Below are 24787 nucleotides of genomic sequence, written 5' to 3' on the forward strand. Positions count from 1 at the left end.
CCTTTAAGATAATAAAAGTTGAAGATGAAACAGAAATGCATGTCTCTTGCATAGTAATTCAAATAAAATTGTAAATCCACAGAAGTCTTATCATTAATACTAATATGAAGTATACAGTATATTTATAATATGAATGGTGTGTAATGTGATCTAGTAATATATCTGTGTGAATTATACAAGCATTTTTCTTGTATCCTTATGGGGATAGATGTACATTTGCAGTTAATTATGTGTGTGTGTGTGTGTATGAATGTATGTATTGATTGGTTGAGGAGTTCAGGGTAGTAAAGTGTATGTGAGCTTTGAAGAATGATGATTTGACATAAAACAATTCAACACTTGGGCACTTGGTTAGAAATGTGACATATTATGCCTAATCCAGCTCCCTTGTCAAAACTCCCATTGATGGCAATGGGAGCAAGGGCTATTTCTTTGAGTATACTGAATAACCAGGCTCACTGCCTTTACTGGCCTGTGTGAGATTGTTTGTTTATTTTCTCTAGGGAGGCGATGGTCTCTCATAAATCGAGCAGGGGACTGGGACTGTCTTCGGTTCCTGACTCTGCCACTGAATCATTGTGTGACCTTGGCAAGTCACTTAAATTCTTTGTACCCATAAAATAGAGCTGATTTTTACCTAATTTTGTAAAGCATCATAAGATCTTTGGATGAAAGGAAATATATAATATTAAAAATATGAGGCAATGTGCTCTGGAAGAATAAGCATACAGTTGTGAGTCAAAATTCTAAATTTAAATCTCAGTCTTGCCATATATGACCTTGGGCAAGTCACTTCACATATTTTCCTCAGTTTTCCCATTTGTAATATGGGCATAATGCTGTTGTAAGACTTAATCAATCAATTAATGTTTTACATCACTTTGAACTTATAAAGCACTATTAACTGCTAAGTATTATTATTAACAATGTGTATTATTGCATAAGGTAGTTTAAATGTAACTGATATTGCTTCTCTTGGAAAAAATGTGCAGAATATTGGAAAAATCCTGTAACACAGAGGTAATAGCAGTATATCACGTAAGGCCAGTTTACTTAGAAACTTGTGAAATGAGATGTCTTTGACATATAGTCCTAAAGTTGACTGATTTATTCAATTTGTTGCCATCTTCCATCATTTCAGAACATTAACATACTTCTCATTTTCAGTCATTACATGATTCAGATACATTGTCATTTGGAAATACATTTGTGGATCTTTTATTATGTTAAACATACTGGTACCAACATACCTTCTGTAACTTCATTGAAGGCAAAGGACTTTTTGACAGTTCTCAGCATATCCAGTGCTGTGTGTCAGCTTGTTATCCCTTGTCTCCAGTGAGAGGGAGTTTTTTGTGTGGTAGCTGGATGTCAGATCCCTAACACCACCACCTGTTCAGCCATTCAGGCACTCTCCTGTGGGCTGTGCAAGCCCTAACTTGGCCTTGCGTGTTAATAATAGGTGCATCCTAATCCTCAACTCCCTTTCTCCTGTGATATCCATCCCCTGACACTGGCTTTTCACAGAGGTTCCAGATCCTCTGCACCCAACAGTGCAGTGTACCCCAGTTTTTCCTTAAACCATTGCTCCCACAGCATTTGTGAGCACTTCTAATAAAACAAAAAAGAAAATAAAGACGTAACTAGACATGAGAGGAAGTGGTGGAAACAACTGCTTATAAAACACAAATGTGGGTCCACACTTATCAAGTTACCTTTCCTATATACTAAGATAGGCTTTCTCCCCAAATTCAGTTTGTTGAACAGCTGACTGATTTCACAGAAATGAGGATCCACACATTCATGAAAGCTCCTTGCTCCCTAATGGGTTTTCTCAGTGAATGGTACAGAATACCTTTCTCTACACTCTATTATACTGAAACAATCTTTTGTCTTTATTCATAGCCAGGGTGCTCTCCTGCCTTCTATAATGTTCCTTTTCACCTGCAAGCATTGTGAGTGTTTGCAATTCTTTGATGGTTTTCCATTGACCGTTCTGGGTTATGGCAAGGGTAGACAATAGAACCGCACATTACCTCACCGCTGACTAGGGAGTGGTGACAACTCCTTGCTCAAATGGGCATCCCCAAGACACATTACGTCCTGGTGACTAATTTCTACTCCAAGTCCATAAAGCACACTTTCAGTATCAATACAATATTCCTTAAATATTACCCATATACACATCTTGCAATGATTGAGTCTTGACAAGTTATGAGCTTTCTGTAGGTTCCTTACACCTACACTTACACTTACACTACTCGTTATGAATAAATATTCTCTACGATGTGTTTGGTGTAGTGCGTTTGTCAGGGCTGAGGTGAGAAATACTTGCAAAGAAAAACAGAGGACATCTTGCCAAGGGGTATCTCTGTCATGGACTTACACAGGGGATACGTTGGTCTCTTTTCTTTGACATACTGTATTTTGGATGCTTATCCAGCCCTTTTCCTTCATGCGGGAAGTTTATTTTCTTTTGTGAAGTGCTGTATGGAGAACTTCTCATCACTGTTTACTCTTGACTGCTTACAGGTATGTTTCTAACCAGTTAAGTAAGATACATTCTATATAAATTATTTTCCACTAGGAACCTTTGTAAAAATCCACAAATGAGTAATACAGAATAAAAGGAGTCTGGTGAGATTGATTTGCTCAAAAATTGGCTTGCTTTTTTTCAAAATATGGATTTTTTTCAAAACAAATCTATCCATATTTTATTCTTAAAAAAAAAAAGCATTAAATGTCATCAGCCTGAGACTCTTAGATACATCACAGTGAGAGGTTCTTTAAAAATAGTTTAGATAGCAAATCAATGTGTGCAGCTCAGTTCCCATCAACAGTCTTGTAGTAACACATTAGCACGGGTGTATGATGAAAGAAAATTTAAATTATGAAAGAATTTCAGCACCCAAGGGATTATTATAAATAATTCCCTGGAGGCATTGGTATCTGGTACTCTTAACTTCCCTTCTCTACCTTAATGATGAGTTTCTCTGGCCGGTCTTGGTGCACTAGCATGACTCGCCTCCCATTCAGTTTTATACATTATAAAACACAATAGAGCTTGCTCCAAACTTTATGAATGTAGCTCAGTCATCGCTGCAGGATAGAGCATGAACAATTGAATGGGAGGTAGTGGTACTATCTAACACAGAGAAGAAACAGCTGCTTGAAGCATTTGGGCAGCCCCTGGAGTAGAGGATGTTAATGCTGCTGTTATTAAAAAGCATTGATACAATGGTAGTGTCCAAAGAGTCCAGCACAGTGTGCTTGGTGCCATAAAAACATGAGACAATTCCTGCCCTGGAGGGCTAATAATCCAAGAGACAAATATGAAAGGTTGATGCTGGGGATTTAACGTACAAATGAATACAGAGAATATGGATGAGTCCTGGGCCTGTTATTTATTTATTTTTATTATCATAGATGTGCGTTGTTTACACCACTAACCATGAGTCTGATTTTGTTTTTTGTGGCACCCTCCTAACAGCCTTTCAGATTTGTACTGTGTTGTGTGCATGTGTTCATGCTGCTGTATGCATTGTGTGGATCTGTGTATATACAGGTGTGTATTGTGTGCAATGTATACTGTGTCTCTACAGGTTGTGGGTATGTATTTTGCACGTAGGTGTAATACTTATAGTGTATTGGAGGTTCCCCATGAGTTCTTCTGGGAGTTGTTTGGTTTTGATTGCAAACTCTGTGGAGCAGCAGCCAGGTTTTCTGAGTCCGGTACAGAGCTCAGACCACTGTCAGCTTTAGCAAAGAACAAACCCTGGGCTCCCTCTGCTCTCTGCGGGACATATCCTGAGCCAGCCCCGGACCCTGTCATGTAGCTAATGTGGGTGACCCCAACTGCCGCCCGGGTGCCAGACGTTCCCTTTCTCCCCAGAGAGGGCGGAACGCGGAGAGAGCCCGGAACGGTTGCCGCGGAATCCGTGTTGCCGCGGGGCGCTATTGGGAACGGACCGGGGGTGTGCGAAGGGAACAGGGTAGTCATGGCCGGTTCCGCGGCTGTCGCTGCCCCGGGGCCCAGCGCCCCCCGGAGGCTGAATGTGAACGTGGGGGTCCTGGGGCACATCGACAGCGGCAAGACAGCGTTGGCCCGGGCGCTCAGCACGACCGGTTCCACCGCCGCCTTCGACCGGGCCCCGCAGAGCCGCGCTCGGGGCATCACCCTGGACCTGGGCTTCTCCTGCCTCCGCACCCCGCTGCCGCCGCACCTGGGCCCCGGCCCCGGCGAGCTCCAGCTCACCCTGGTGGACTGTCCGGGACACGCCTCCCTCATCCGGACCATCATTGGCGGTAAGCGCGGGGGGGGGGGGCGCGACAGGCCCCTGAGCGAGATTGTGACTCTGGAGGGGCGGGGGCTTCTCCCCCGCCCGTGTCAGGGGATCTGCTCTGTAGGGAGAAGTGAATCCTGTGTGTGTGTGTTTGGGGGTCTCGCCTCCACTGTGTACACGTGGGTATCCTTTCCGAGGATGCAGAGAGCGGGTCGGGTGGGGGGAGCTGGAAATGTAAAAAAGTAAAGTTTGTCTTGTGTGCGGTGGGAGGGTTTGAAGAGCTGGGAGTTGCCTCCTGCCAGGGGAGGGAAGGGTTAAAACTACCTAAACAGGTGCCAAATCCTTCTAGTGGAGACATGGTTTATACCAGCAAAATTACGTTTTTGTTGTTATAACTGTCTATACTAGGGCTTTTGCCAGTATAACAATATCATGAAAAGTGACACCCCTAACCAATGTTACTATGCTAGCAAAAGTTTAGCCCTGCCTTATGTGGAGTCAAAAGAGCTTATTCCTGTAGTGGAAAAGGAATAAGCTATGCTAAAGACAAGTTCACACTGATGTAACTACTCCACACCAGGGTTCATATTGGTATAACTTTCTGTAAAAATTCACACCCCTAACCAAAATATTTTTATTGATACAAAAACTGCATGTAAACCAGTCAGTTTTGTTTATAGTAATGTGTTTGTTTTTTAAACGTTTCTTTATTGATGGAAAGGATGTGAGAATATTCATGGACATAGTTACAATTTCTCTCTCAAATTTCTTGAACTCTCCCTCATTTAAATTGTCAGAGGTTGGCAGTCCTGCTGCTGAAGTGTTCATATATAACTTGCTAGAAATTCAGATGCAAAACTCCTACCTAGATTGAGATGTTCTTAACATTTGTCAGACTATAGTGTTAGAAATACTGTGTACATTTCAGTTATTTTAAAATGTTTTCCTTGAAAGCAAATTTGAGGTAAAGGAGACTGACTTATTCCAGCAGCACATTTTAAAATAAACTCACATTGTTTTTTGGGGGATTTTGACTTCAGCTCAGTGAGTGAACTCTGAAGTAAAGGAATTTGAGATCACTGCATCTTCTAACCATTGTAGAACTTCAGTGATGCAAAAGCATATTGAAGAAAACCTGATTTGGAAGTTTGTGGTTGAAATTACTCAAAAGATCCAGGTTTCAGAGTAGCAGTCGTGTTAGTCTGTATCTGCGAAAAGAAAAGGAGTACTTGTGGCACCTTAGAGACTAACCGATTTATTTGAGCATAAGCTTTCGTGAGCTACAGCATCCAATGAAGTGAGCTGTAGCTCACGAAAGCTTATGCTCAAATAAATTTGTTAGTCTCTAAGGTGCCACAAGTACTCCTTTTCTTTTTTCAAAGATCCAGATTATTGTAAACCCAAACATTTATCAGTAAGTGCTGGAGAGAAGTTCTTTTGAGGTTTAGATTAGTGTTAGGTTTATTTTTGCATGTATTGTTTAGCTGTTTCTATATTTTCTTGTATATTGTTGTTCCTTTAATATTTGTAAATATTGGTGTGTTTTTTAATCTCTTGTTTCATGTTACATAGTTATGCATCTTAAGTTGATGCTCTTTGAGACACAAAGCTTTTAAAAGAAATTGGCACAGGAACAAAATATTCTGTCCTGAGGAATCACTCAATTATGTGGCAAGGTGATGCTAGCATATGAAAAAGGAACCCCCTAAAAACAAACATACACACTTTTAAAAAGTGATTTTAGTGCTCATGAAAGGTGCCAGCCCTGAAGACTGCTATTCTATGGATCTAAGGTACAACATGAGCAGCCGTAGTGCTAGCTTATCACACAGTGACCCAGTTGATGATCCTTATTGCTAATCTATAGGGACCTTCTTTAGAGGGGAGATTAGTACATTTCTCATGCCTTTTCTGTCCTTAGTCTCTTTTCAAATTGCCAGACAGAGAACCAGTTAGTGGGGCAGTTTTACGACGTGGTCACCCGTTTCCTGGGAGCTGGATTGGGACCTACCAACTAATTTCGTGTAGTCCACTGGAAAAACACTTTTTTGACAGATGTGCTACTTGCAAATGATGCCAGTGATGAGCACAACCATAATACCGACTTGTATGTATATCATCCTGGATAGATGAATAGAAATTATTTATTGCTTGAGTTCATCAGCAGTAAAACCCTCTGCAGTTCAGTTCAGCTGTTTTGTTATTCTGCAGTTACAGGGGGAGGGCGACTATTGGCTGCATTTAGCCCACAGTTGTGCTTTGTTTCACAGCAAAGGTGCCTGATAATTTACAGAAATACTGATTATTTACTTTATAGGGAACTAAGTTGTTCTTGTGAACAGGACAGTTCTTGTTGAGGTCTCTGTGTAGAAACTTTTGTTTAGGTTTTGCTCTCTGTGGGGAAACTACTAAGATCTGAGAGAGCCAAACTTTCTCTGGAACTGTTATCTCTGGGAGGAATACTTAGGAGGGCACTAGAAAAAAATAGTTTTCATAATCTGTGCAGAGTTTGAAAATCACACTCCCTTACCTATTAATTGATAGCATGGAGTTGTCATTTGTTTCTTTTCTATTGGTTTTTAAAAGAAACTGTGATTGTTTGATCCCGACTGTCAATATTGGCCAAATATAACAATTACAATTTCTGTAATCTGACCTGTGCGTAACCCTAGTGGATCTGGGCCCAAATAACACCTGATTAATTTTGTAATCCATGTTTAAAATGGTTCAGTCCATAGGTACCAGTATTGCCAATTCCATCTGTTCAGAAATCAGGCCACCAAATCCTGAGATTTTAAAAATAATACATTTTTGTTTGTTTTTATCTGCCTTTAGTGTTGTGCCTTTAGAGTTCAATCTTTCCATCTTTTCCCTCCAGCCATGGAGCGTAGTGACTTATTTTTTTTTTTTAAATTAAAGCTGAGATTCTCTTGTAAGTGTGGGACTCCATGCTTTAAGTAAAACATTGACTATTGTGAGACTTGTTATAAAATCATGATAGTTGGAAATACTAAGGTACTTTTGTGCGAGTGCTTTATAAAACATCATATACTTCAAAAAATGACCTCACTGTAGGATTAGGTAGGAGCAGAAAAGACCAGTTTAAATGCAAATATCTTTAAATACATCAGACATAGGACAGGTAAATAGATATAGATATTGTTATACCCATTCTACAGACAATAATCTCACATGGAGGTTGCGAAGCTTACTGTTTGTAAACTATGTAGAGATTCCTAGATGAAAGGTGTTATGTGGGCCCAAAATATTATTTGTTTTATTATTTAGTATATTCTATTTGAAAGTTTTCTCTGGGTGGCAGCTCCTCTTTAAAGGGATGATTGAAACAACCCATCCTTTAAAATCATGTTGTATCTTGTTAATTATTTGAAAGGGAGTTTTCATAGCTGAATCCTGTATTCTTGCCTATTCCTCCTGTTATGCAGGGTAGTGTTGACCTTGCAAATACTTTTCATGACAACATAAAAGAAGTGTCACTGGAGATGAAACCTTGGTTTAAATGAATGCAGAATATTTGAGCAGTAACCAAATAAGAAGAAAAATGGAAGATGGAAGTCATATTTCATTCTGTGTGGTTGCATCTTTCTTCTTATAAAGCTTGCCCTTGAGAGCAAAACATATCAAGTTTTAAATCAAAGAATATTTTACCTACATGCTAGGAATAGAAAACGTTAATTCCAGTCATGTTGCATTCTTAAGCTTTTAGCTGGAAGGTTATAGTCAAGGTTGGAATGAAATGGTGGGTATAACTTTTTCCAGTTAGACTTCTTAATTACTTTTTAGTTCTTAATTTCACTTATGCCCCAACAATATCAGTTTGTTCTCAGACCATAGACACCAGCAGTGAAGTGGTAAGGCATTCTGAGTAACTGCATGCTGAGGAATATACCATGGATTTCACTTAGTTTCATTATTCTCCTGTATAGTGCAGCTGCAAGTGTTATAACTTATCTTCCAGTGCCCACTTGTGTGCTAGGTGCCTCACATTATAAATAAGAAATAATCTCTGCACTGAAAAAAAATTACTATCTAATTTCAGACAGTGGTGGAACTAAAAGGCAACAAATACAATAGTTTGAGGATGCTAGGTGAGTTACAGCAATATGGTCATGTTATTACTCTGTGAAGACATGCACGGGATTCAGTATATATTAAAATGCACAGTTTAAATATATATTTTAAAAATGGCTTTGACATACTTCTTGTGGGTGTCATGGTAAAAGTGGAACTTCACATCTACATTACAACACACAGTTATATATGACAGAGAAGGGAGACAAATGATATGCTTGTCAGGGCTCCCCTATGAGCAGTAAAGTCTTAGGCTGCCTTTGAGTTGTTGAGCACAGAATGGCTGCTACAATTACGTGCTCAGTCATTGTACAATCACTGCTTAGCCTTTACTTTTGAAAACAGTACATGAATATGGTTAAAACTGATTTTTGCTTACAATAAGACTGATTTGTATAGTTCCACTTTTTTTTCTGTAGTGGGAAGGTTGCTTGTCATATAACCAAGACCACCACTGCTGTTTGGCCACTTAGTGGTAAAGATGCTTGATAATGGTCTCTTTTTTTATTCGTGTAGCACTGGAAAAGCATATAGGGTAATTTGCAGTAGATGAGGGTTACTAAACAAAGAATCAAAGCCCTGAAAAACTTAGTCTTGAGGTGCATTCTTTAGCTTGTATCAGAAACAGCAAAAAGCTCATCACAATTACATGACTAAAATTCCATCTCACATAAGTAATTGAGCAATTCTCTGTCATTTTACACGTTGTCTGTTTTTCTCTATAATTGCAGCATCTATTTCCTTGCCAGGTTCACATACAGCAAAAGGGCCCTGTGACTGGAATGAGAGGGTAATTCCAGGAGTAATTCACTCTCTCCTTGACCAGCTCATGCTTGTTTTCAATACTGAGGCTATGCCATTTGACAGACGTGGTGGTGGGATATGGAGTGATTTTTTTAAAGGTTAATACGCAGGTTTAGGCTGTTGAGGGATTTTACTCCATGTGGGCGAGTCTGTGTGATGCTGCTGCTTGTTTTGAGATTTTGTTTTGGTATTGACAATGAGCTTTATAGATTTTCATGAAGCTGTCATTATCTTCCTCAAAGGAGTGGGACTTGTACGTGTGTGTTGTACTCTAAAAGGCCTATGCATCCGGTAGGGTGCTGAATGGTTTTTCAAATGAGTTCAGCAGTAGGGGAAACCTGCAGAGAGGTTACAGAAGTTAATCTTCCAGAAGACATTCAATCCTCATATTTCATTTTAAGACCACTTTGTGTAGCAATGTAGTTTAACCAGTAGCAGATTTCTTATTTGCTGTTGGTTAATTTCATGCCCTACAAAGGGTCAGCACACTAACACAGAAGAACATGATTACCTCACCCTAGCTCCCCTTTAACCCTGCATGCATACAGTGAGGGATAGTGAATTGTTTATTTTAGGTAAGTAGTTTTCAGATGCCCTTTATCTACTTGATTTTGAATGAACTGAGATGACTTCTCAAAGAACATTTTAAAAAATAGATTTTGTTGGTTTTTTTTCCTCTGAAGTTTAAAGGACAGAGTAGTCTTAAAGAGTTTTAATCAGAAAGTTACTGCTTGACCCTGGTTGTCTAAACCTGCAGGGGAAATTTTGACAAACTTGTAGTTTCATAATCCTTATGCCTGTCTGAACCTTTGACCTGTTTACTGCATAACCAGAGGTTCATTGTCACCATTTGTCCCTTTCAAAGTTCCTTTCAAAAAAGCCTGCCTTGCAAGTGTCTGTTTCCACTTTGCTGCTGTGTTCTCTTAAGGAAGGGTATTAATTCATACCTGATACACTGAAGGGGCCAGGACTTTTGAACTCTCACAAGAGCTTGGGGACGGGGAAATGAGCATAGCAAAAGCATGTCTTGCAGATGCAAATGACTGCAGTGAAAATAGTCTAGGGAGATCAAGGGAAACATGGGCCTGGTACCAAGGTTCAGATTTGGTCAGCTAGAGATTATTTGTAAGATTAATGTAGTAGTACTTTTGTTGTTGTTGTTACAAAATGTTTATTTTGATTAGTTTGTTGTAAGATATAATTAATATCTATGCACATAAGGTACACCAACCTTGCAAAATTGCAGTGAAAATATGCTGACCTATTAGTACAAAATCTACTTGCCCATCTTTGATGATGATAAAATTGATACCTGTTTTACTGCAGATTAATGGACAAGTAGAATTTTGCAAGACTGCTATCATCAAAGATTTGATCTCTGGTTCTACTGTTCTCACACATGCTCCATAGGGAGCGGAGACCATATGGGCTGCAAAGATAGCAAAAGATGCTCAGTCCCTATGGGGATGAAGACCAGGAAAGGAAGGCGAGCCTTTGCTGCTCTACGGCATCCCCTTTAGCAGACTGCTGTTTGGCAGAGTAAGGTGTGGCACTGATGCACCCTGAAAGAGCTATCCAGTAGTACTTCCTCAAGATGATAGAGGCTGGAACAATTGGCCTTCAGTGGGAGTATTTTAGGAGGGAAAATAGGGTGGATCTGCTACCCCCATCAGGGGAACTAGAGCCTGCTTGGGAGGGAAAGATGCTCCTTTTAAGAATACATACTCAATATTGTTTTTAGCTTTTTTTTTAATAATAGTACAAATGTCCATGTAATAAGTTTGTTATAGTTACTGAGCAGATTGTCCTAAATCTACTTGCATGTGCTGCAATCCATCTACCATATTTTTTACCCCGGCTTAGTGTGGAACAGGACTTAATTGTAACTCTCCACCGACTGTTATAATGAGATTGGCTGTTTGAATACTGTTACATAAAAGTCCAGTTAGTGAACAGGGAAAGTAGTTCTGTGTAGCTGTCGTAAAAGCTTTCTCTTGTCTAAATGAGTATTTCTGATTACATTTGCACATATGCCAGAGGGTGTTACTCCGGTAGCCTAATGGCAGAGTTCTTCCCAAGCCATGTGAGAGACCTAAATTTGAAAGTAGGCCGTTTGCTCCTTGGACTTGTAGAGGTTAGGAATGCTATGGGAGCAGCGTGTTCTTCCTTGTTGAAAAGAGTGCCTTTCATTGCTCCATAGCAACCATTCTGGTCAGTTAAACAAGCAGTGCGGTAAGCTCTGGGAGGACCCTTGGCCATCAGCTTGAGTTGAGGGTAGTGGTTGTAATGAGCCTTGTGGGTGGTGTGAAAGTATAAAATGGAAGACCTAGGACTCTGGGTGAGGGAGGGGTAGTTTATTTTCTGAAGCTGCATAGTGGTTGGAACTTTTGAAATATTCTACTGGTCTGAAAGGGTTCAAACATTTCTTTTAAGTTGCTAGTACTTTAAGTGTTTTCTGAAACGCACACCAAGGTTCTTATATCCAGCATGTGTATAAATGGCTTACATGTGCAATATAGTTGTACTCCAAAAACTGTCTAATACAGTTTCAACTTTATTTTTTAAACTAAATCCCTTCTCTCTCAAAACTAAAATTTAGATTAAAAAAAATAATTTTACAGTATTCTTCTAGTGCCTAACATTTGTATGACAACTTGGAGGAGTAACTTTACTGAATTTTTAAATGAAACAAAGTGTATGGTTTGTTTGGTTTTTGAGTACAGATATGAATGTATAAAGAAGAGGTAAAGGAGGTTGCTGGTATAAAACTGTTGCTTGCTTTTAAAAAGAAACAAAATGTAGCCTTCTCTACTGGACATTATAGTGCACAAGAGGGCAGTGTTTGCTTGCAATGCAGGATCTTTATGATAAATGTATAGGGTCAGCCTAAATGTAGTGACCCCAATTTTAAAATGAGACAATGCATAGGGTCCATAGTCACTCAGAACTCAAACATAGCCTAACTCTTCTCCCCCCTCCCTCCAATGATTCATTCTTCTTTAGATGTCTTTGTAGACATGTTGATGTCTAGGACCTTGATAGTGTTTGTACTTCTTAAACAGTAAGCAGTTTGGTCTGTTGTCTTGTACATTACATGGCAGAGGCTAAGTAGCATCTATAACTGAGGCAAAACAACTGCTTTTCAATTAAAAGCAATGTGATTGTGAGGATTCTTCCCACCCCACCCTCCCCCCAAAAAAGGGTCAAATGTTGTGTGTGGGTTTTTTATGTTTACGTAAATACTATCTGACTTGACTCATAAATGAATTAAAGATGTGGAAACCCTGGTACTGGGTATTAACACGTGCACACCTGCATTTTTACCTTAAGGTCATATAACAAATAAGCAAAAGCAAGGAAATTGCATGTTGTTACTCCTAAGTCCATTCCAAACTCCTCCTGTGTTGCCTAGGAATTGCAACATGAGGGTTGGGATAATCACGAGGCCTCTCTGTTACACTGGTATAGTGGGAGATTTTAAAAATAGAGCAGTGGCCTTGACATGGAATTTGCCTGGTGTTTTCAATTGTATCATAATTTCAGTGTTCGAACATAAAATTTTGTTGTGCATTAGTTTCATTTTAATTTTAATGTATGTATATAAAATACCTTGGTTTGACTATCTGACCAGTTTTGTGTGCATGCAGGTCTTATGGTCTGAAGTCTGTTGCTGTCAGTTTATAGACTTGGAGTTTATGGTTTTCCTATGAGGAGTTACAGATCCAACAAAATCCTAAACTCTGTGCTTTAACTTGGAAATAATAGTAGAGAGTAAATCCAGAAGATTTTTCCTTATTTTTTAAGGGTTTATGGATATGACAAAGGATAAGACCAGCAACTCTTGATCTTTGGAGTTATACTGTGTAATCACATGCTTTTCTGGGTATAGATGGAACACTATCAGAAATATGATTATATATATAAAATGAGCATTGCACAATTAATCTCAATATACTGCACATCTTGATTTTGAAGTTGTGGTTTCTGTTATGATTTGATGTACATCTTAAATGTAAATTCTAAACGAGTGGTTTTATTAAATTACTTTCTCTGGTTTACATGTCAGATGTGCTACTACTAATCAAGAGCTGTTTTGTGTGTTTGTACATACTTGCTGATGTACAGCAAAACCACACTTTGCTATTTGCCACAAAAATACAAAACTTCTCAGGAAACATTTAATAACCAAGCACTATAGACTTGCCAACTAAGACTGCTACTTGTTCATTCATTCTGTTGAGTTAAAAAACAAAATTTCTTTGTTCCATCATGCTGTGTACTAGCATTCACAGAATAACTACATAATCTGTCACCCCTGCCCCTTTTAGCTGCTTGTCTGAAATTAGTTTGTAGGCAGTTTGGGGCAGTGATCAAGATTTTTATCTAGTAGGTGCTGTTAAGATAAACAACAATATAGTGATGTCTTATGTTAAGAGCTTGTTCCTTTCTTAAAATCTAGTACATTTTATTTACAATATAAAATATTTTAATAATTGCAGTTATCAAAACAAATTAACAAATACATTTTTCAATGTTGCATTTTTGGTGGTGGTGAATGTGTTCATTTGCTAAACAGCACAATTTAGTAATTCACAATAGTCTCCCAGTCATCATTGTGAATTAGCAAGTTTCTGCTGTATTCATGCACAGACATCCTGTAGCTTGGTTTGGAGACTGCCCTCAATTAGAAGCTGCTAGATATAGTTATAGTCTATATGATACAGTACTTTTATTAGAAAACAAGTTGGGATTTTGTATACAAGTGCGACTAGTTTCACTTGGAGAAGGCATGGGCCTACTTTCCTGAGTGTGTTTCTCCTTTCCTCCTGTGTGGTGGATTTTTTTTTTTTTTAGCCTTACAAATAATCATGTCTCCTCATGGTATCCTTTGTTAGAAGTGCTTATTTTTTAAACAAGATCATGGATGGTAAAATAAGAGAGCATAGTTCTAAATAAGATGTGCAACATGTCTTCCAAAAATGTCATCTAATAAAGAAAACAAACTCAAACTCCCAAATTTCCATTGGAGTTAAAGCCCATAAATAGAATAAAAAGTTGTTTTTGTGTGTGGCAGCTAGTTGTTTTCTATCTTGGATCCCTGAGGCAGGCCTGGCAAGCTGAAGAGCAAGGACAGATGTTCTTCAGTGGTAATTTCCAGCTGGATTCTTGAATGCATTATGTACTGTGGGTCACAGCTCATAATGGAGCAAAACTGAGTGAGAATTCCTGCAAAGAAAGATTTGAACAACCCATAGGATAGATATGATGAGAAAGATACTGTGCATTCTGTTAGAAAATGTTTTCAGTGCTTTCTGTAAAATTCAGATTAAATAGCCATTTTGAAGTGCTCCCTTTAAACAGTTAGCTTCCATAAGCATTGCAGGCAGAGTAAATACCAATAATTCTTATTTCCCATCTTCTTATCAGTACTTCTACCAAAATGTTCTTGCACAGCCTATCTAATCTCGTCAAGTGAACATCAAATGATTAGTGTCAGCTCCCAATTTGAATTATGATCTCTGTTTCAAAACCAACCTGACTAGTTCTGCATTAGATAATAATTATCAGCATTACCAGCATCGGGGTGGTTGTGACCAGACAAACTCCTATATATGTGTGAATGTGACAACACAAGAAGAGTAGGTGAATAGTGAAGGAAAAGGAATAGATGAAAGAGGAAAGTTTTAAAAATAGTGGTGTTGAGCATGCTTTTGTATTTGGGGAGAGGGGTTTCTCAGGGGTATAAGCATCAGATTTGAAATACTTGCATTTGAATCCTAGTAGGGTCAACTTCCCATCAATTTTTTTCTGAAAGAGATGAGTTTCCATCAGCTAACTGTTTGTTGAGGTGTGTTTTGTTTTTGTACAAAACTTGAATTTTTTTTGTCTTTTTATCCACTTCTTGGCATTGTGGAAAAAGTGAATCTTGACACTTCTTCACCCACCCCTGAAGTCCCAAGTTATTCCTTCCTATGGACTTCCTGGCATGTTCAGGCTTCTTTTTCTTCGATGGCATGCTTTTCAGCCTTCCTGTTATGTGTTGTGCAGTAACCAGCACATCTTTGGCAATCAAGAAATAAAAGCTGAGATTGTGTCTGCTCTGTGTGGATCTTGTGGCACTTTTTTCATAAGAGCAGGCGTTTACCTTGATTTGTTTGCTTAAAGTTTCTCCTTCTCCCAGTGCTGTGCAATGTGTTGTGTACCAGGTGGCCATATTTCAATAGTGAAGTGATTCCTGCATGTATAAAATTTGAAAAGTGCTTTGAGAACTTCTGAGATGGAAAAAAGCTAGGGAAATGTAAGAGATTGATGTTTTTAATAACATCGTCCAATTTAAATTGAGCTGGGTGGGCAGGGGAGAAATGACTTTTTGTCCCAGATACGTATTCATTCTTAAAGTCTACTTTTGTTATAAAAAGCCACCACCCCCTTCCCTTCCTGCTACTGCAGTCAGCATTATCACACTGGAAAGAAAGTTTCCAGAGTATGCAAAAGCTGCTTTGCAAAGAAACAAAATTATTGTATTTTTTTGTGATTAAGAAGAGGGGGCAGGGAAAATAGATTCCTTGTACTTTGCTGTTACGCTGGACAGAAGACAAAGCCCAGTCTCTCTTGCTGACTAATGTCATCATTGGTGGGGTTTTTTCCCCTACAGAGCAATTTTGTCTCCATTGAGACCCCCACAGCCATTGGCAAGTCCATGCCCCGAGATTAAATCTCATGCTTGGGTGAAATTCTAATGACTGTAATTGTTTCCTCTTTTCAAGTCTGTGGTCCCGTCATCAAAGACCGGTACGGAAATTATGCATTTATGTTGTAAAAATGAGGTCACGATTACCTGAACCTGCGGTTGACTTTAGGGGATTCTATGTGGTCTGGCAGTGGTTATCCACCTTCACATTCTAGTATGTTGAAATGATTTAAAGCGTGGCTTAAGAAAATCGTATATATAAAATAATAGAGGCATGCCTCAGTCTGCTTTGGGTTTACATGCTGTTATAAGATATAAATCATTACTGGATTATTGATTCCATTCAGTGGAAGGGTAGTGATAGAGGTGATGACAGTAAACGATCAGAGCACAGTCTGAGCAAAAGTGGAGGAAGAAGCAAGTGGATGTGGAATAGGATAGGTTTATTGTGAATGGAGTGGGGAAAGAGTAATGTCCCAAGGTGGTACAGTTATGTAATGGGGTATTTAACAGGAATCAGTGTGGTATTACAAGAAAGTTTGCTGGGTGCTGTGCCCATAGTAAAGGCCTGATAACTGCAAAATGCTAAGTGCTTCTTATGAAATGTGAGTGCTGTCAACTCTTTGTTTTCAGTATTCACTGGAGTTACTCAGTATCTTGCAAGATTACACCAGAGTTACAGTGCCTTGGTTGGAGGCAGCAGTTGTGGAGTAGAGAAAATACTTTACTGTTTTGAATGCATATATTAATGGAAACCATAATTGATACAGAAATCTCTGATGCATTGTTACAGTGAAGAATTTAAACAGTTGTCAAAAATTAAGTTTTGCTTCCTACAACAACTATAATTTGGTCTTCTTAAGCACATGTAGTATAGTATTTTGTAGAGTTAATTAGCCCAACCCTGCAAAGTCCGTGCGAATTGAAGATTCTCATCTCCTTGTGGGATAAGATCCTGACTTATACTACATTTCTGCCTTAATGTATGTATACAGTGTGGTTAAGTAACAGTTACTCTGGGAATTTTATCTTTGAATTTTCTGACTTTTTTTTTTGTTTTTAAACTACAAATAAGATTAACTTTTTGCATTGATTTCCTTGTTTTTATGGCAGTATGAGGGGAAAATCTGTGATTACACATTGAACAGTGTAACACTTATTTCATTTTGTGAATTGCGATTCAGATAAACACTGCATTTTTTTTAAACTAACTTTATCACATTCAACATATTGATAATGCATAGCTAACTATGGCTCTCTTGATATATGCATACTCTGAACATTTACTGAGAAATCATATAGAATGCATGAATACTATATGATTTTTAAATTATTTCTAGATCATGTCAAAGGATTTTGACTCACAGATTTCACTAGGGATTAAGGGAAAAACATCCAAACTTTGGATACTTCAAACTAAGTACCCAAGTCTGTATTTAGACACTTACTTAAGTGACTTGATATTTTTTCCCCAAAGGCACTGAGCTTCAGTATCTTCCACTGATTTCAGTGGGAGTGACAAGTGCTTAACATTTCTGAAAATAATACTGCTTATTTAGGTGACTAACTTTGGGCACACAAGTTTGGCCTATGTCTGACAATATTGTAGTTTTTGGATTTATTAGACTGTTCCCTCCTCCACTTCCACCAAGTAGCTGAAGTTTTTTTAGAGCATGAAAAAAACCTCCCCCCGATAATACAACGTACATCTTTGTGTTTTCACTAAGAAAATAAACACTTAAAGTGATCATGATATACGTATACATGCCTGAGTATCTGCATAACTGTGATATTGCCAGTGCCAAACATTCAATAATCATGAGTCAGACCCCACAAAATTAGAAGTTTAAAAAAATGTTTTGGATTTTTTTGTCTGCCTTTTGGTTTTTGAGTCTTTACAGTACACTGGGATCAAATTTTCATGCTTTTCTCTGCAACCATGGGGACTAGAAACTTGTTTTTAAATAAAAGCTGAGATTTGCTTATATTCACATCTCCAGGAACTAGGGCATTATTACAAGACCTATAGTAAAATCATGAGTTATCAACACTTTAACCGTATATCTGTAATTGTGCTTACTCTTTCCTTTACCTGGTCCACACGTAACTCTGAGGTTTTACCGTATTTTCAAAAGTGTAAGCTCTTGACTCTTTTAAAAAAAAACCCAAGCAAACTGCTGTTCCTGAGTAAAAGTTAGAATATGGAGATTCAGCTTTAATTTTCCTTTGAAATTAGATATCCACTCCCAAATTAGATACCTCCCAACAAAATAAAATACAACCCTTACTTGCTTTTAAAGGAGCACTGTTCTCTTGAACTCTAGTCAACTTAAAAAAATAGTTGTTTTGGCTACTGCACCTGTCCCCTTCTGTTCCTAATTTTGTTATTTTTCAGTCACATTAAGACCCACACAAACCAGGGAAGCTGGCTGACTGTATGGGGGAAACTGTGAGATAATAAAAAGTTCTGTGAAATGAATGAAATAAATTGAACAAACTGAAAAATTAGAGAAAAATAGTTCTATGTGTAATCTTAGGATTGTTACAGTTAACGTTTAGGTTAAAAAAAATTCAGACACTGATTTTTAAAAAGTGGACAATATCCTTTTAAAGTTTGCAAATATAGCAATAAGTCTTTTTGCAGACCCCTTTTGGATTTATGCAGTGGCATTTTGAAAAATTTAGGAAATGATTGTCATTAGTCTATAATATAGTGTTGCTGATTTTTATTATTTATTTATTTTATTGTAGTGCCTAAGGTGTACTGAACTTAAAAAAAAAATGCAAAACACCTCCCCCTTTATTTGAAAACAATTTCATAGAATGTGTGCTGCCAATGTATGTATTCACACAGTGGGCTATAACAGTTCCCAGGATTCCTAAGCAGATGGAATTGACAGTCCTTAACTCTTATATGTCTTGGATTTGATTTTTTGAGGGGGTGGGTACTGCGGGAGACTTTGTGTTATTTATTAAAAAAAAAAACAACAACAACTGAATAGAATTTATTTCTTATCCAGTCCCTGCTAAACTTTCCATATGCCTAGTTGCCACTTCCAAAGAGGACAAAATGCCTTCAGTGAATGAGAAATGTGAGATGCTGTGTTGGGGGAGGAGGTAAGAGTAGGGGTGGTGTTTGCAGAACTACTTAAACTAAATTTTAGGGGTCAAATGCAGAGCATTGCATGTGCGCACGTGCACACACACAAAGCAGCCAAGGTAATTCAGCTGAAATAGCACAACCATAAGAATTTGTCATATGATATAGAACATTATATGTAAACCATCCTGGTGAAATCTCAAGAGCTAATATAGTAAAAGATAGGTGGCAAACATTACTTTGCCTCACAGCAGATAAAATAATCAACCGACTAATTTTCCAAAAGTAAATTAAATTCAGAAATTTGTCTGTTTTGCTGCTGTATGGAGATAGTGTATTTATTTTGAAATAGTTTAAATGACTGAGCTGTAACATCTCTCTCTCCTCTGCAACCCACTAACTCCCAGCAACCAAAAAACTAAATTTAAACCACTGCTTGGTCTTTCATCTTCAAGGTCGTGTGCTCACTTTGTTGCTTCAGCATTTCATTAAAAAGTGATTAGTACTCTTCAATTATACATAAGTTTATCTCAGTGAAGAATTTGCAGTTCGGGAATGTTGTTGGTTTATTGAATTTGGCCCATGCTTAACAATTTCAGCAGATCTCTTTGTCTGAAATCTATTATTATGCAAGAATATTCAAGTAAATGGGGCATTGCCTTGTTAGTGGTTTTTTAATCAAAATCTCACCTGTTTCTTTGGAGAGAATCTAAAATGTACCAGACTTATTCTAGAAGGAGCTTTTGAAAAACCTTGAGATCCATATCTTGAATTTTTTATTTTGGTCAGCTAAACATAATGGACATACAATACACCTTCCTCCACCAGTGCAAGAAAACTGTATGGCAGGCAGGTGTTGAAGTTTACAAGTTGTTGGAATTTTGTGGTCAATCCAATGTATTCCCATGTTCACAAAGCGAGTAGTTTCATGGTCTTGAATAATGATCCTTTTTTTGTGCGGGGGATGGGACATACTCTTGTTTCCTTAAATTTTAAATAGCCAAGCTGTTTACAGGTTTAACCGCACAAAAACTCATATTCTGGGCCTCTGGTTTATTCTATTTCAGTGATGTTAGTAGGTTCTTTGCCTGCCTGATGCTGGCACAGAGGGGATAGATTTCTTTTACTATCTTTTGTGAGAAGTGGACATTCCTATGCTGTCATTTTGCTGGTAAAACTCTTGCTAAAGTCTCCCTTCTCAGACTTTCTGTGGGGTGCTGTGATTCAGTTTCACTTGGCCCAGCAGAATCGCTAATGCCAGTCCTTGTGGAGAAAAATGAATCTTCCTGTTGTACATATAACTTTCTTTGTGGTTATTTTTCTCAGCTTCGAAGTGTATTATTTTTAAAAAACAAATCAGTTACCAACTGAACAGGCTTGTGACAGAGTGGGTTTTTTCTTTTTTGGTTAGCATTTTTCTTTTGCTTAACGAATCTGTCAGATAAAAATAAATATATTTTAAAAAATCCTAACCTTTTGTTGACACCACTCTATTAAATGTGGAAAAAATAGAAATCTAATTTAGATAATACCTGTCTAATTTTTTACATCCACTTAGCTTTGGGCTTCTTAACTAGACTGGCCAGTAATGTCAGTTTCACTTTCAGTTTCTAGACTATTTAATTGTCTTCTTTTTATACAGTACAGTCTAGTGGTGTTCTGTTTAATACTATATGGGAATTTTTGTCTGTTCTCTCTAAACCTAAACAAACCTGCCTCAACTGAAATGTTGGGTCCCCCCGGGTCTCCTGCTGGAAATAGCTCAGCTTAAGTGATCACTCTCCTTACAGTGTGTATGATAACAGGCATTTTTTCATGTTCTGTGTGTATATAAATCTCCTCATTGTATTTTCCACTGAATGCATCCGATGACGTGAGCTGTAGCTCACGAAAGCTTATGCTCCAATAAATTTGTTAGTCTCTAAGGTGCCACTAGTACTCCTTTTCTTTTTGCGGATACAGACTAACACGGCTGCTACTCTGAAACCATTCATGAAAACAGTTATATAAAAGTTTTTGAAAGCTTCTATTTTAACAAAAAAATAATTTCTGAGCCTAAAATAAGTTGCCTGTCTGTCTTCAATTTCAGAATTTCCCCAGTGTAGTTCAGTTGCATTATTACTGTAACATGGCTTATTCTTTAACTCATTACCAGTGGACTCCATCACTTGGTAGCCTGACTAGAGCTTTTAGGTATTAAAACAAAAAGAATGTGTTCATTTTAAATTAAATTTATATTCTATGAAAAAATCCTTCCATCTGTTGGTCTAGAATTTTATCTGTTTAGCCTCAAAACTTGTTTAATTTAGAATCTCATTGTTCTCTGTAAATCTGAGTTTTTGTAAAAGGGGAAAATAATGAAATATGAAAAGTGACAGTTAAAGATATGCAAATATATTGCAGAAGTAAAGTATCTGTGAGTGGGTTCTTATAAAGAGTGAAGTATGTATCCTCTGGGAATTCTTGGTGTAGTTTTGATTCTTATTTATATCTGTCTTGTTTTCTAGGACACTTTTTCTCTTCAAATTCACCTGAGGAATAACGTCTTGGTGGTCACTTTAGCCTGTGAAGTGTGTCTTCTGGATAATTGGTTGGGTTTTGGGTGCTTTACTTCCAGTTGTGATGTTTAAGATTCATAGACTAGGGAGGCTGAATGTGTCCACTGGTGGTGTATTCTCCAAGCCTTGAAACATCCTGGTGTTTCAGTGTTACTCAGTTGTAAACACTGAAATTCTAAATTTGAAGTATAAAATACTTTGCATAATGAGTATTGTTTGTTTACACTCCATATTATTTCCCTGCTTATCTAGGACTCTTCGGTTTGTCTATTTACTGTGTTTTCCCATCAAATAACTTGAGCAATGCCAGCATTCCTTAGAGTTAAACACTTGTACTTGGCAAAACAATGTGTATCTTGAGTAGACTTTGTCTTCTGTGCAGTTTTTCAGTTCTCTGGGGATGTTGCCAACCCCTGTTTTAGTGCCCAAATTTAAATTTGGGGGAGGAGAAGTTTCCTTGATTATAAACTAAAAGTAGAACTCATAGAAGACAGTAGGTGGGGAGAGAGATGAAAGTCCCAAAGTACTTTCACCTTTCAAAGATCTTCCTTAGTCAAAGCCACAATTTTGACCTTGCTGAGGATTTTGATCTTGATTGATATTTTATATAACCAATAGATATTGCTAGTCACAAACAGACTGGCATACATAAATTAGGCCTGGGACCAGAACCATGTAAAACACCCTTTTACCCCCCCGGCCCCCTGCAGACCCTTTAGTATTGCTCTTAAGTAACTTCCTCTAATTTTGTTCGAAGTTGTTCATACACATATTATGGAAAAATATTATAAAATTTAACCAGCATAAAACAGAATTCTATAGAAATTATTCTAAAAACCTTTAGAATTTAGTAGTGAATGAGAGTTTCTATGGAGTTTTTGAACTATGCTATAGAATTGTGGAGTAGGGATTTAATCAACAATCAAATTTTATAGGTCAAGTCACCACCTCACATTATTTTCTGTTTAATTTTTTTTTGTTAGGGATATGTATGAAAAATGTTCTTTTACGATTCTTATATGTTGACCTTGAGTGGTCTGTGGTTTCCCAACGTGTATAAATTGAAGCAATAAGTTCATTTGACAGTTCTGGGGTGAAAGCCTTTTCATTATCATAGGAGGTACTCAGTCTAAATATAGCCTGTGGGCGGGGCCCTTGTTTCACATTTGTCTGTGAGGTGCTGTTCACGTTTACGACACTGTAGAAATAAAGAATCTAGCACCCAGTGTTGCAACCCTTACATATTCAGTTGCACTTGGATTAGTCATGTGAGTAAAGAGCTGCAGGATTAGGGCCTAAATTGTAAGGATGTTGGAGCAAGAGTTTATTTTTCCCCTTAGTTTTCTGTGAAACCTCATTCAAAGAGCCCTGCAAATCTGTGGAGATCTGCAGACCACGTTTGCGGATCGTGGATGGATGTGGATCCAAATTTTATATGTAGAGCCCTGCAAATCTGCGGATATCTGCTTTATCTGCGGATATCCACCTTCACAGCTGTGGATATCTGTAGACTGTGTTTGCAGATCGCGGATCGGATGTGGATACAAATTTTGTATCCATGCAGGGCTTTACCCATTCACGCTAGTGGCACTATAATAATAATAATAATTAATAAAAAGTCCATGGGTGAATAATTGTCACCCCCTTGCATTTGAGCATGGTTCCCATTAGCGTTTTTTTTCTGAAAATTACTACTTATGGCAACACAACTGTCTTATTAGACTGCGGATCCCACTGCCAAATTGTCCTTAATAAGACTTTACTTTTTTAGCTTTTAGATAATTATGCTTTTTTCAGCCCCTCCCGCCACTAGAGAAACCTGCTGCTTCCTCTCTCTTATTAATGTCTTTTAAATATTTATTCAGTGTTACAGCTAACTGTCCCTTATCACCTTTTTTCTATACTATATATCATTAAATTTAAATTCCAACCCTTCTAATGTTGGCAAGTATTGTAATGTAGCTTTATTCAGTAATCAGCTCTGCATCGATTTCCTCCTTTACAATGAACCTCGCCCTTTCTGTTACATTCGGGCTTTTATTAATTATGAGGACACTATATTGTGAAATGCAAATACTGTACAGCTTACGATACCGGGATGTTGGCAATTTAGATAGTGTGTGCAGCATTATATAGTTTCTTTTGTCCTGAAATACTGGAATATGAAATTTACATGACTGTTGACCCCTTGGAACTGTTCTGAAATGAGATGTGTATCTCAGGAGGCAATCCTAGTCAGCAAAAATTTAAATAAAAATAAATACACTGTCAAACCTTTATATTTGTCCTTGCAGAAAGCCTGAAATAGTGCCATATGGTGGTTAATGATTTCTTTGGAGAAGATTCTATGACACAGTGTAACATCTTAGTGGAGTGATAAAATATGTAGGATGATGATTATTTTATGGTTTACTACTAAATACTGTAAGTAGGACCTTGTGTCTGCCATGACCCTAAGGCTTTAGAAGTGACTATGAAATTCAGGTCTTGCTACAGAATTTTGGTGGTGAATGTGGTCTTTCTTTTCAATTAAATCAAATTTCTAGCCTTCCCAGGTGCAAAGAAAACCTTATAAAAGTGAAGAGTGTAAATCTGTATGTTGACGTCCCTTTAAGTTTGCAAATGGAGAACTTGAAAGAATGGTTTTGAGAGCTGTAAACTGCCTGTGGGGGTGGAGATGTTAATTCTAAAACGTTGCAATTTCAATTTCAATTGCAGCTAGTGTGTGTATTTGTTTTTGGATGCAGTGGTTGATATGGGGTGTGGGGGAGTAGGGATGGCAAGTAAGGTGATGGGGCAAGGCAATAAAAGTTCAAGCCCTCAAAAACTGTCGCCTTGGCCCAGACCCCATCTACACAATCTAGGGAGTGAGAGAAGATGTATCCTCTCCCAAGTGCCAGTAGTCTCAGTGTTCCGAGATCTATATGAGATACCGCCTCTTTTCCCAGGCCATACTGCTGCAGTGGTATGACAGGAAAGGTGCTTGGATTGGACTTTAAAAGAAGAGAGGACTGCTTGCAAAGCATCTTCCCAGAGGGCAACGTAATGTTGTAACTTGTTTCCTCCTTGGTCCAAAACAGCCTGAATCTGTTGATGATGCTTCGAGCATGTTGTAAGGCACTTCTCTTCTCCTTGGCATTTGGGGAGGGGGAAGGTTTGTGAGTCCTGTGTAGCTATAGTGGTGGAAATCTGGGTGGTTAAAACTACTGATGGTTGCTTTCTGTTGTTGGGCTGTTGTATGAGGTGAGAATTGCAGAAG

The 24787-nt window shown here is 38.0% G+C and overlaps 1 protein-coding gene across 5 annotated transcripts in view; it reads left to right on the forward strand.

Annotated features, from left to right (window-relative positions):
- Positions 1 to 3962: 3962 nt before the first annotated feature.
- Positions 3963 to 24787, forward strand: part of EEFSEC (eukaryotic elongation factor, selenocysteine-tRNA specific) — a 223087-nt gene continuing 202262 nt past the window's right edge. For all 5 annotated transcript variants that reach the window (XR_012159786.2, XM_073351381.2, XM_073351380.2 and 2 more), the window contains exon 1: positions 3963 to 4305. Coding sequence is in view for 4 of the 5 variants with exons in the window: in XM_073351381.2 (XP_073207482.1) it covers positions 3999 to 4305 (307 nt within the window). In the remaining variant the exon portion in view is untranslated. The remainder of the gene's footprint in view (positions 4306 to 24787) is intronic.

The sequence above is a fragment of the Lepidochelys kempii genome, chromosome 7, assembly GCF_965140285.1.
Source record: "Lepidochelys kempii isolate rLepKem1 chromosome 7, rLepKem1.hap1, whole genome shotgun sequence".
Taxonomy (NCBI): domain Eukaryota; kingdom Metazoa; phylum Chordata; order Testudines; family Cheloniidae; genus Lepidochelys; species Lepidochelys kempii.